This window comes from Malurus melanocephalus, unplaced genomic scaffold (assembly GCF_030028575.1).
Source record: "Malurus melanocephalus ecotype Western Australia unplaced genomic scaffold, MMel_1.1 scaffold_400, whole genome shotgun sequence".
In the NCBI taxonomy this organism is placed as follows: Eukaryota; Metazoa; Chordata; class Aves; order Passeriformes; family Maluridae; genus Malurus; species Malurus melanocephalus.
The window spans coordinates 528,149-540,991 of record NW_026623632.1 but is presented as its reverse complement, the minus strand read 5'-3'; the positions used below and the strand labels follow the sequence as shown (position 1 = coordinate 540,991).

General features: G+C 37.1%; 1 protein-coding gene across 1 annotated transcript in view; it reads left to right on the top strand.

Moving 5' to 3' along the window:
- The window catches only part of MAP3K5 (mitogen-activated protein kinase kinase kinase 5), a 100,763-nt gene that overhangs the window by 58,252 nt on the left and 29,668 nt on the right, over window positions 1-12,843 (top strand). Inside the window, exons 10-13 of the mRNA XM_057379283.1 lie at window positions 550-703; window positions 3,220-3,327; window positions 8,513-8,562; window positions 12,607-12,702. Coding sequence (XP_057235266.1) covers window positions 550-703; window positions 3,220-3,327; window positions 8,513-8,562; window positions 12,607-12,702 — 408 coding nt within the window. The remainder of the gene's footprint in view (window positions 1-549; window positions 704-3,219; window positions 3,328-8,512; window positions 8,563-12,606; window positions 12,703-12,843) is intronic.

Below are 12,843 nucleotides of genomic sequence, written 5' to 3'. Positions count from 1 at the left end.
CAGTCCCCAAAAAAGTAGAACAGCACAGACAGCAATGAGCTGCATTTAGGGGAAACTTTCACCATTGCTATTGTCTTTCCCTAGCAAAGCCAAAAGGACCTTAGTCTAACTGTTGYCACCTTTGTAGGATAATCAGTTCTAGAAGCGTCATGTTTTAGAAGTCTATGTTAAATAATTACCTTCAATGTAGAAGATAGAACAGTGCAGAAAGTTCAACTAATGGGCTTTTCACCTGAGTTTTTATTTGAGGTAGGTCACTACTGAAACAGGTTGGACATAGACTCAATTTGATCCTTAGGTTGCAGATTTAGCTATTTCCTGAACTTTTAACGGTTTAGAATAGAAGACACTATATAATATCAGGAATATGTGCAGCTATGTTTCCAATTCTAATTAGGAATTTTTATTATGAAATGCAATCTGAGAGAAGCAAAATATTACTGGCAACCATGGTGTTAAAATGGTGRATATTTCAGTTGTGATTAAGAGTAGAGACATTATTACTTACAAGCGGTATTAAATTTACTCCGTGTGTTTGTATGATCGCAGGTACCTGAAGTCTATTGTAGAGACTTTTTTAATATATCAACATTTTAAGAAACTGACTCCAGAGCAGCATACGGCCAAACAGGAACTTGTGGATTTCTGGATGGACTTCCTTGTTGAAGCCACAAAGACAGATGTGACTGTAGTTCGATTTCCAGTAAGTGGTTGTTTTGTTGGRTCTTGAAGACTTTTTTTGGTAATTTTTTTGAGCTTGGGTCTTTTTTTTAAACAAATGGTGATGTAAARGAAATGAGCACAAAGCGCTGCTTCTTTTTACGTGGCCAGACATTAAACTGCTTGTCCAGAAGTGTGTTTGGCCTGCATATTAGATTGATTTTAAATGAAAGCATGAGGGTACAACAGGACTGCACAGTGTGTTCCATATGAAAGTAATGAGGAAAAAAGTCAAGACAGAGATTTTCTATCCAATTCTATACCAATGGATGTACTTCTAAAGCAAACATTTGCAAGTGTACTCCACCTGATAATACATTAACTATACTATGTTTTGAAGAAAAGATATTTCATTAATTTMAGTCTTTTTCTAGCTCATCAGGCTTTGCCTCCTCTACTGCCAGTTAAGACTGTGCCCTCTTGGAGGTTAAAAATCAGCCCAAACAGTCAGAAATCTGTTGTTCCAGGTACTAGAAAAGGCATTTCAACAACATTGCACTATAAGTGTGTATATATACGCCTATTTCTGATTTCCTTCACAAAAATTTTGCTGAGAATTTTTATTAAAGGCCCCAGTGCTGTACCATGTCCTGAAAGTGTGTTGTAAAAACATCTATGCTTTCTGTACATATTAACTATATATGTCCAGGAAATAATGTCTTGGGTATTCCTATTAGCTAATTATCAGCARAAACAGGTTTTTACTTTAAACAGCAGTTTCTATTTGCCTCCCAGATAGTTAAAGTGCATACAGGTCGTTTTGTATAGTTTTTACCTTCCACRTGTAGATGTGATAATAAACCATCAGGAAGATTTCACTGTTAAACAGCAAGACCTTGAGGCTGTGGAGTAAAAATAACATAAGACTGTCTATGGAGCCTGATTTTCCTTTTTTGAGGAGAAAGTTTTGCAGGGAAACAAAAGATGTTTTGAATCTTCTGGGTTTTGTATGAGACAAGACCATAATCCTTATAGGTTTTAAATGATGGAATACTTCAATTAGATAATTAAAGTAGGCTCTGATTTATAAAATTGCCCAAGCAAAATGGTTTGAATTTTTATTACTATTAAGAGACAATCCAGAGTTAATAATGGCAATACCATAAGTCAAAAGATAAACCCAGTGTCTACATGGTTTGAGGGTGTACAGAAGCTGGAGCACCATGCTGTTAATGCCAAGGTTGTGGCTTCAATCTCTGTACGAACTCAGTGATCCTTCTGGGTCCCTTCCAACTCAGACAACTCTGTTATTCCRTCACTCAGCTACACTGGTGTTGCAGATAGACATGTGTGATTTCTCATAATACAAAAATTCTATTTGTGCTTTTTCAGAATGAAAATCACACAGTTCAACAAGTCAACAAAATGAAAAGTAGCAACTTTCTTTTCCCTCCCTTCTCCCAGATTGCAATTAATTTATTCTTAAAGAAGCTTTTCTCATATTTCCTTATTGTGATTTTTTTCTGAGAGCTTGAACTTAAGAGCTCTACTGTCCATGGACACTAGCTTAGCTGTTAGTTACATTTTTATCTGGTAGCATCAGTGTCATCATCCTGGTTTTGGCCTTTAGAGGGAGAAATGACACAGTGCATGGATAACTTGTTATAGGATAAAGACACTAATTTTTGAAATTATTTTAACCAGATTTTACAAATGTTAAGTGTCTGGAGATGCCAAGTAACATATTTTAATTCACACTGGTTATCATTTACAGAGTTAAATGTGTAGGTACTTTTTAGAATTTAGCCCTGTGCTTCTTCCAGTGTATATTCCAGCTATGTGCTTGTCTCCTCTGAAGGAGGAGACAGGGCTTCGATTTTGCTCTGAAGCTGTGGCTCTCTCCAAGTCTTTTTACTTGGGTGTTTATATTTTTCTTTTTAAATAGATGTAGACCTTGCCCTAGTGTATCATCATTGCATCCCATTCTTTTAAATGATGCTTCTAGTTTTTGTTTCACTTATTCCACATAATTTTCTGTATTCTTTAGCTGTCAGCCGCTTGCAGTGGTGCTTGTAGTTTTTAAGAAAATMATTTGATGTGGTGGCTGCAGTTCATGGTCGTCTAAATCAAACRTAATTCAGTTTAGCTCTAGGATAATCTGTGTCTCTGCTTTGCCCAAATATGCTTCTACCAAAAGATGATAAAGGTATATCATGAGGCTTCTCCACATGAGAGATAGGCATTCTGGAGTGGCACTGTGGTATGGTGACAGAAAGATTACCTGAATGGTGACAGAAAGATTTCAAAACCTGATAGTTTAAAAAAAAAATTGTAAAATTGATGCTKTGTACCAATTGACACCCAATAGTTGGCTGTTTATTTTTAATCTGAAGTTACTGTCAGCCATGCTAAACTAGCCCAGTACCTAAAATGGTGCTTTTCATTGTTTTCCCCTGTTTTTCCCACTATGGTATGATTAAAGAATAGTTTTAACAGATTACAGMACCTTTTGAAGTTCTACAGGTTTTGCACTAACTATTAAAATTGTTTTTCTACAAGGTTTTAATATTAGAACCAACAAAAATCTATCAGCCCTCATATCTCTCCATCAACAGTGAAGCAGAGGAAAACACAATATCGATCTGGCATGTGCTGCCTGATGACAAGGTATGTCTGTAGTTGTAACTTTTTTCACAATTTTAAATTACACATGGTACAGAAGGCATGTAAAATGTGACCAGTTGCATCTGATTATGATTCTGGAAAGCAGAAAAGTGTTTTAGTAACACAGAAAGATGCTGAGATTTGTTGCCATGCTTAGGATTGTCCTGATTTTCAATGGAACTTTTGTCTCCCATCATTTTTCAAAATAACTTGCATCTTCCTTCAGGTTGTTTTAAGCTGGTGTGTAATAAAAAACAAGTCTGTTGCTTAAGATTTCATGAGTAATTTRCAATTTGCTGTCATCATACCAATAATATAGCATAGAATTGCTTGCACTAACAGAACTACCTTCTTGCTGTACTTGCAGTTTTATGTGTCAGCTGTGATAAATAGTCCTTTAATAGGAAGGTAATAGAGACTGGTATTTTCAAATGGGAGCAGAATCAATCAAATACCAAAGAAGTACTTGGCAGAATCATAGATGGATGCTCTAGAAACTGAAAAATCTGGGAAGTCCATATGTCAAGGTGTGAGATAGCCAGACATATTTGGAAAGGAGCTTAGAAAATCAGGAGATGGAAGGGGAGAGGAAAACCTAGAATGGTTATTATATTCTGGGATGCTTATAGAACAAAATATTGGTAAGAGGGAAGACAGGGAGGATGTCATAACCTTGGAGAAGGATGTCAGCACAGGAACATGAGGGAGTATATGAAGAGTGAATGGAGACTGAGACAGCTGGAGGCAAAACACTGGGGGAGGCTGTGATTGGTGACAACTAGCACTGTTCATTCTTCCATGGCAGCATTTTGTTTGCCTGCAGGATAAGACAATGAACACCTGTTTTTCAGCTTATCATAGAACTGGTCAGTTTGAAAAAGATTTTAGAGATCACCAAGTGTAATCTTCAGCTTCCCTGCTAGTAGTCTGTAAAAGGAGAAACATTTGTGAACACAGGCTGTACTGCTTAGAACATTTGTGAACAGTCAGGCTGTACTTAGAACATTAGAACATTTGTGAACAGTCAGGCTGTACTGCTTAGAATTTTTATTGGGAGTACATGAGCAAATGTAAATGGCAGCTGAAATAGTGTATTTGGAGAACAAACTGAAATGTTTGCCTAGACCAATACATTTCTATTTATTTATGGTTTATTCTGACTGATGTTTTTTGAACTAGACTCAGCCTCTGAGAATAATTTAAAAAATAAATTTACACAATTCTTGGGCAAAATAAAAATTTGCCATACAGTAAATAATTATTTGTCAGTACTACAGATTTATTCTTGCTATTCTAAGATACCTGTTCTCAAAGTATTTCTGTGTTCAGAATTTAGTCTCTTTAGAGGCTACTTGCACATGGTTTTTTTTTTCTTTTTTTTTTGCTTTTGTGGACTCTCTTGTGTGTATATTTAGTTCACTTCTGAACAATACTTTCCATTCTGTTAACTGCAGTGTATGAAGGAACGTAGGCCTAGAAGGAATTTTCTGGACTGTTGAGTCCTGTTCACCTCTGTTGCAGACACTCTCCCCATATAATGTTTCACATAAAGTGATCAAGCTCTGTCTGAATATTAGTGTAGGTTTCACAGTTGACYGATTATGCAGAAAAGTGGTTTGAGAATTCCACTGCAAGTCTAGAAGAGCCAAGAGTGAAATATTGCTGGTGAAGTAGAAAAGAGKTACTTTAAATCTTCTAGTTTTCAATTTTAATTTTGTTGTCATTTCATACACATTTGTTTTTTTGTTAACAAAGTGATTATATTAAGTGGTTCCTCTCTCTGATTTTTACTTTACAGGTTTTGTAAGTATTTTGGTATCTCTTAGTGTGGGGGTTTTGTGTAGTTTCTTTTTAGGCTTGATATACTGGTGACACAGGGCACCTCATTGCCATGACTTTCTATGTTCCAGTTTGAGTTAACCTTACTTGGGCATGTGCACTCATACTCCAAAAAGTGTATTCCATGCTGCATCCATTTATSRTTTAGCTATTGGGGTGTTTTGCTTKGTACATTCATCAGTGGCATTTTTCACAGCTGTGTCACTTGACTGGCCAGTTACCCTCTGGCTGGGAAAGGGATTTGGATGTATTGGTCTATACCTGTTYGGTGTTCAGAAGATAGGTGTTTCTTTATAGCATGTTATACAATTCTTTCCATTTTCCCTTCCTCCTTCCTGATACGACGAGCTTATCTTTGTATTTTCTGCAGAATAGTGTTTTCCTTTTTTTCTTTCCTCATTCTAATCTAATTGGCATTAGACACYAAGTGCACTCCCTAATACTTTTGCTCAGGCCAGAATCCTTACTGTGGTGAACTTACTGAGTAGCCAGGAATCTGACTGATGCTCTGTGCAGGCATCCTTGCTCTGTGAGCCATCAGACCSATCAAAAGAATGCACTGGGCAATTTGGTAGTTACCCCTTCAGCTGTACAATTATAGCCTGTTGCAATTTGTCAAAGCCCTTAGAATCCATCAAAAACCTTACAGGGAGAAAAAAGACTAGAAAAATTTGGAGGCACCAGCTTCCTTTTCAGCTGAATATAACCAGTGTAATATTTGTCTTTGCTAAGAGATTTTGTGAAGGAAAAAGATGTATTATCTGTCAGTCTACTGCACAGAGGAAGACTCATACTTTGATCCTTAGTAGCCTGAAAACAAGCATTTTAGGGGCTGTTTGCCAAGCAAAGGTCACCTATCTCTACTGCAAAGCATGTTAGACCACAGAGTGTGAAAACCTTTTCATCTATCCAGGTTCAGTCTACCAGCCATAGGTCTGCCAGAGCTTTAGCAATTCATGCTTCAGATTTCAGTTCATTTTGGCACATCAATTAATGGTTCTACTTCTTTTCCAGGATTCAGTCAGTGCTCCAAGAATAAGGTCTGTGAGTGTATGAACTTCCTTTCATGCACAAAGAAGTTGAATTTCCATTTCAAATCCAAGCTGAAACTCAGTGGAGCCTGCAGCTGGCACTTTTGTATTAAACAAATGACAGTTAATACCAGGATAAATAATGAAGCCTGTTCCTTTTTASCAATGTATTTTAACATTTATCTCTTTAATAATACTGAGTTCAAGATAAACAAATGCCTAGAAAAGTCAGACAGCATTTTATTTTGTAGAATACACATTACCTTTGCCTTGCAGTTCCCTAATTTTAGCAGCCCTTCCCGCATGGGGTTAGAGGAATGCAGCAGTGCTGTTTGTAAGTTTGAAATAGAACAGCCTGTCTCTGTTTTGCTTTGGCTTCTGAATCCATTTTGAGTTTTGTTTTGGGTAGTTGATGATTTTTTTTTCCCTAACCAAGGAACAGATGCTGAATTTGGATAGCAYGCCTGATATATTTACTCCAATGTATTCAAAACTTGGCAAGACCATCAAGGGACATAGCTTGTATATTATTTCATCGCTTGAGAACTTCGTATGTTAATTAAGATGTAAGAGATTAGTTGAGTGTAGATGACAGGTAGAAAACCAATACTTATGCTTCTTTTATTTTTCTTGAGCATTTCTGCCTCTCAGGATGTGTATTTTAAACTTATTTAACTTTTAGATTATTCCCAATAGAGGGAATTGGACAAGCACCAATAGCTAAGCTCTGAAGAGTTTCTAAGCATGGAAAAGCAGATTTTGTATATCAAGGGAGTAGTAAAAGACTATGCAGAAACCCCTCCTCATCTGCATAGGGCTAGAGTTGATGTTCCTCCATGCAAGAGAACCAGGCAACTCAAGTAGTAGTTTCACAAACACACCATAACTAGTCATCAGTCAGTACTTCCACTGCAAGATGCAATTCCAGCTTCTCTTAATATTGGGCTACTCTCCTGTTCCTTTACCCCACCAAAGAAACCCTTACCCTGTTTAACATTGAAGAGAGATTGAAGTTACTGCTTTGTACTTCACACTTAYAATAGTTATGAAATTTGTGCATCAAGAAACATGTTTGCTCATGTTTTTGGTACATTGTGTTAGGCATTTCATATTAGCATCACAACTTTTAATGTGATTTGAGCAGAAAGAAAAGTGTTACAGAGGAGGAAAAAAATGATGTAGGACTCATTATAGAAAGCTGTTATAGCTGGGAGAGTAATTTCCACTGTCATTTTTTGCCCATTGTGCAACTACTTCAGCAGTGTATCTGCTCTGACTTCTGTATATTTCACTGTTCATTTTATAAGCTACGCATTTTTGAGTCTTCTTTTGGAATACATTTGATTATGTTTCTGTTTGACACTATATCCTTGCTCAGATCACTAAAATGCCAAATTCAGCTGCAGAAAGMAAAGGCTCTTCAAATACATGGCTCATTGTGTTGGGATCCCAATGTTGTCAGGGCTGTGAGGTGGTGTAGTTCCACCTTTTCCTGAAAGGAGAACATTTTCTTTAGAAGATACAAAAGGCTTCTCTTTGCTACAGTAAAGTTTTATTAGAACATGAACAAAGAGTAAGGTAACTGTCTATGGAGAACTTAATTCTGCTCAATGTGACAGCTGTAAATTTAAAAGATCTGAAAATAAGGGACACCTGCACCTTTGTGTTTTCATAGGGTGACTTCTTTCTTCCAGCCATTCTGTTTTTACTCCAGCAGCTCTTAGGGGTTTTGGTACATTCTTATTGCTTTCTTCTGGATTCCTAGTGAAATAGTCTCCTTTCTGTTTGTTTGGACACATTGCCTTCAGATTTACTCCGTCCCTGAACAATTCCTCCCACTTTTCAAGAAATTCCCTCTTGCTCTCRTGCGTTACACTTTCTGCTTCTCCACCAGGCCTTCCCACACACTAGGGGATTGAGTGTGCAGGGCAGTCTCTTGTTATTCTCWGAGGTGGAATATTTTTCCCCCTCCTTTCCAGAGCATCACATGTGATTCCAAGTTCAGTGTCCAAACAAGACTATACTGGCATCTCTTCAGATCTGCTCTTTTCAATGTTTTCTAAGATAATAAATTGTGTTTGCAGCATAAACAGTGAAGAAATAACCCAAAACTTCTCTCTAGGACTTAYGTTGCTTTGGTTTCAGGTGAAAAAGAATGCCCTGAAAAATAGCTGTTAACAGGTAATAAATAGACTGTTGTAATTTGAGTGTTACCCATTCCATCTCGTGAGCTTCATTCTGGAAGATATTCCTACTGGCACTTCATCCATAAGAAGGAATGTTTTGCTTATTTGTGTTTTTTTTACTGTGTATTACAGAAAGGTATCCATGAGTGGAATTTCAGTGCTGCTTCTATCAGGGGAGTAAGGTAAGCTGTTTCCCTTTCTTGTCTTAAAATGAAAGGAGTAATTGGATAAATTTTGTATTAAGCTTCTGCTGTGGACCTTGGAGTGACAGTGATATTCTATCACTACTGTAACCTCTTCACATTTATTCTTCATCTTAGTCTCTTCTGTTCCTTTCCTTAAGATTTATCTATATTTGCTATCCTGTGATTTTCCACTTTCCTTTCAGTGTAATTAAAAAAAAAAATGGTCCAGAAAACTTAGTTTTCTAAATAGTCATTGCTCTGTTCTAATAATAAMTGTTCCATACAGAGTTGTTGCTATGTCTGCAGGATGTTTTTGCATAGATGGATGATTCTTTTTCCTTCCAAAAAGTAACTTAAAAACATCAAACTATCAATAGGCACAAAAATGAAATCCTGTGGGATTCAGCTTATTTTAAGCAAAAATTGCAATGATATGCTTAGTTCAGTCTGGTTTGGGTTTTGGCTACAGTATGTTTTGGTGTGCTGCTGAAAAAAAAAAAGAGGGGAAGAAAGAATTTATTTATTTACAGTCCTTTTGAGTTTTCCTTTCTCCTACCCCTTATTAAACTGTGTTGTGGTCAGTACTGTTTCTGGTGTAATCTCCTGCATTTGTTATTTAAACTGTGAATTATAATTTGATTTGTCAATTGGTTTTCCAATCTGTTCATCTGAACAGATGTCCAAAACAACTCAGATGACTTTATAGTGAGCCAAGAGTCACTGTGAATTCTTAGAGAAGTCTCTGGCTCCCTCCATGAGGAGCTGCAAGAGGGAAAGATTTCTCTTATGCTAGCATGAAGCTGAATAAGTTGGGATATTTTTTTCTTTTAAATATATGCAGGTTTCTGATCACTTATTTTTTCAGTGTTTTATGAGGTTTTTTTCCCTAGTTTTATGAAGGCAAGTATTGTTTGGAGTGGCTGAGCCTTCAGAACTAGGCCTGCTTCTCATCTATTTTTGTATCAAGATTATTTTTGGCTACTTTGAGGCTCCTAGACTTAAAGCAATCTAGGARGGCAGAGTTCCCAGCTTTATGAGGATCCTCAGCCCTTCTTGGCTAATAAGAGTCAGCTTTAGAAATGCAGCCTTAATGTACAAAACATAATCTTTGTACATGATCTTGGAGGCTTTTTCAAGAAAGACCACCCTAAATATTTATGGCATTCTGTAAGGAGACAGCAGGTCTGAAGAGACACCTAGGATTGAAATGGCTCAAGTTTTTGGTAAATACTTCATGGCAGCGACAGAGGGTCACTTCTGTGGGCTGTGCAACAGCCAGTGTAATCAGCATTTTGTTTCACAAATAATAGGGTTCAGCTCTCAAGAACTGCAAAGCAGCTTGGCAAGTATGTAGAGCTCTCTGAGCAGTACTGTGCTAAATCATACTCTCTCTGCAACAAGTCATAAGAATTGGCTTTAGCGTAAGAAAYTCATTGATGAGTGATCTGTGTGCCAAGGTAAATATGGCTTTTGCCATATGCCTTCTTGACCTCTTAGATAAAAWTGTTTCTTATTGAATCAGGCTAGAAAGTGCTGTTATTCTTAAAGGATTTATCAGAGCTTCTGGAACATGACTGTTTCCCCAAGGTACTTTGTATCTTAGGTTATCAAGAAAAGTTCCTCCTGTTCTGCAGAGTTGACATCGTATGAGCAAGAAGATACCATCTTTATTTTTCCTACTTATAAACAAAAGCTGTAGTGGCAGACTCAAGTTTGCTGGACTGCAAGTTAGCTTTTACTCACTGTTCAGAAGTCCTGGATTATRAAATAACCACTGCTCATGTTGTTTCCATGGAAGAGTGCCTCAGAGGTCATCCTGATTAATGTAGTGTTAGAAACAGTGGAAAGGTTTGATTTAGATCAGCATCCAGTTTTTGTCATAGATTGAGAACTTAGACAAGCTTGAGACGAGGATATTTATCTTCCATCCCACGTTCTTGGAGCTTGGAATTTACATAATTAAAACAATGAGAGATGTCTGCTAGATACTGCTAGACTTCTAGAAAATACACTGAAGTTCCACACAGYTGCTTTTCAGTGATTCCTGCGAGTGTTCACCTGTTCCATCTGCGGCTTTATCTGGAAGTACAAGTAATCAGTAGTTACAGCATTTGCAGTGTTTCTTATTGACTAAGGGGAGTTTTGGATGTACATGAGCTGGTCACAAGGTCGCACTACCCTGTGCTTCCCTGTTTGTTTTTGGAAAAAACAAAAACTGGGGCGAATTCAGCCCCRGTTCTGCTGACATCAGTGGGTACTAGCTCTGCTTGAGCACTGTCAGTGAGGCATTTCCTGAGCAAATTACCCTGWCTCTTTTTATAACTTGGGTGGTTTTCAGTCTGTCTTTTTTTAGCTTTACATTTTGTTTTTTTTTCAGGGAGGAAAGCAATATATAAGCAATGTAAACTCTCATTTAAAGGTCTTAAATATTTATGAATTTGCCTGGCCTCTGTGTACACTCCACATTCTTACCCTTTTATTCACTGCTCTGTTAGTCAGTGGTTTCTGGGCATGTCAGGTTTCAACTGACAGTTTAGTCAGTAAAATGTTTAATTGTGCGTGGAACTTGAATGAGTAATTCTGTTCATATCAGGTACTCCATATCTAGAGTTTACTTATATGCTTGAAAAACTTGAATTAAAAGTTGGTTTATAAACTCCAGACAGTGACTGTCTTCCCAAACATGTACATTACTTAGCACTTATGAATTTTCCTAACTTAAAAATAAATGAGTCACCCCACCCAGAGATAAATATTCTTATAATGGAGCTTATTCTTCTCATAATAGCTTTATGAAAGGTAGACCACCCAACTTGTCTAAAGAGTCATTTTTTTATCAAAACTTACAGGGTTTTACAATASAAGAATCATAAAGGAGAGCGAGGATCAGTCAATTTTAGTCACCCATTAAAGGCGAAAAATTCCAAGTATTTCCTGATACTTAAAGAAGAACTGTTACGTTAATCAAACTGGCAATGCTTTGGCAGAGCATAATACATAATTCTACTTTATTGTGATACAAATCAAGTAGGAACATGGTGGCTGTCTTGATCCAGCTAAAATAGATWGATTTCACTAGGACTGTGGATTTTGTCCAGTATATGAATAAGCTTAATAAGGAGACTTAATTTGTCTTGGTTTCTCAAATAGTGCATTATTTTCCCTTGTAACACCCCTAGCCATTTCCTCCTGCCCTTGTCCAATGTAGTAAGAATCAATTATACTGCATCAGCTTGACAGCTGGCACTCAATAATGACTAAGTTACAGAAAGAGCTATTACAAATAATGTTTAATATTTTCTACAAAGAGCAGAGTAATGGCATGCATATAAAGCAGTTCTGGTGGATTAATACCTTTGCACGAACTGMTGCCTACTTGGGGTGGAAAACTGACAATTGTGCAAGAGTTTGTACCTCTTTTGTTTTTCCACTAAGACATCTATGCATCCATAAGAAAATGGCACACATGCCTCCTCTTTATCTTTGTTCCACAGTTATAGCAGATAAAACCAAAACTGAAAAAGATGTGAGTGGGCAAGGGTAGTAACTTWGTTCACCTCATATTTAGATGCTGACTTAATTTAAAAATATTTTTCCAACATACTATCAATGTACCTATTAACAAGGAACTGAGCAGAAAATTTTGTGTTCAAGATTGAGCTGTGACTGATACCTAAAGCAGGAAGAACTCATTTGGGTTCAAAGTCCAGCTTTCTAATATGATCCAGAAAGGATGTTTCAGTCTGGCTGCAGGAGWGAAAATTAAGGGCCTTTTCTAAATGCACTGGAGATAAAAATGTCACAAGTTAATGGAAATATTCGTATGAATTTCTTTGCTCCTGCTCTTCTCTTGGGTGATGGATAAGCTGAATGATAGCAAACATTAGAATGTCAGCTTTGGAGGGTACAAGASAGTGATTTTACAATGAGGAAAAACTGTGGGTTATCGGATTTTGTTAAATGGGTTGATCTGTATGGTTTGACAAAGCTGGCAGAAGTCTAAATGCATCTTTCCAAAAACTTTCTTGGCCTTTCTTTCAGCATTTCGAAGTTTGAAGAACGATGTTGTTTCCTGTAYGTGCTGCACAACTCGGATGACTTTCAAATCTATTTCTGCACAGAACTTCATTGTAGAAGGTGGGTGACTGCTGTTATTTCAGAAAAGAACATGGCCTGTGATGGGATAGATGGTGTCTGCATGCACARCAGGGTGAAAGTTGGTCTGAGTGTYGTGAGTGATCACCATCTTTTGTATGAAAGCTTAATACACAACTCCCT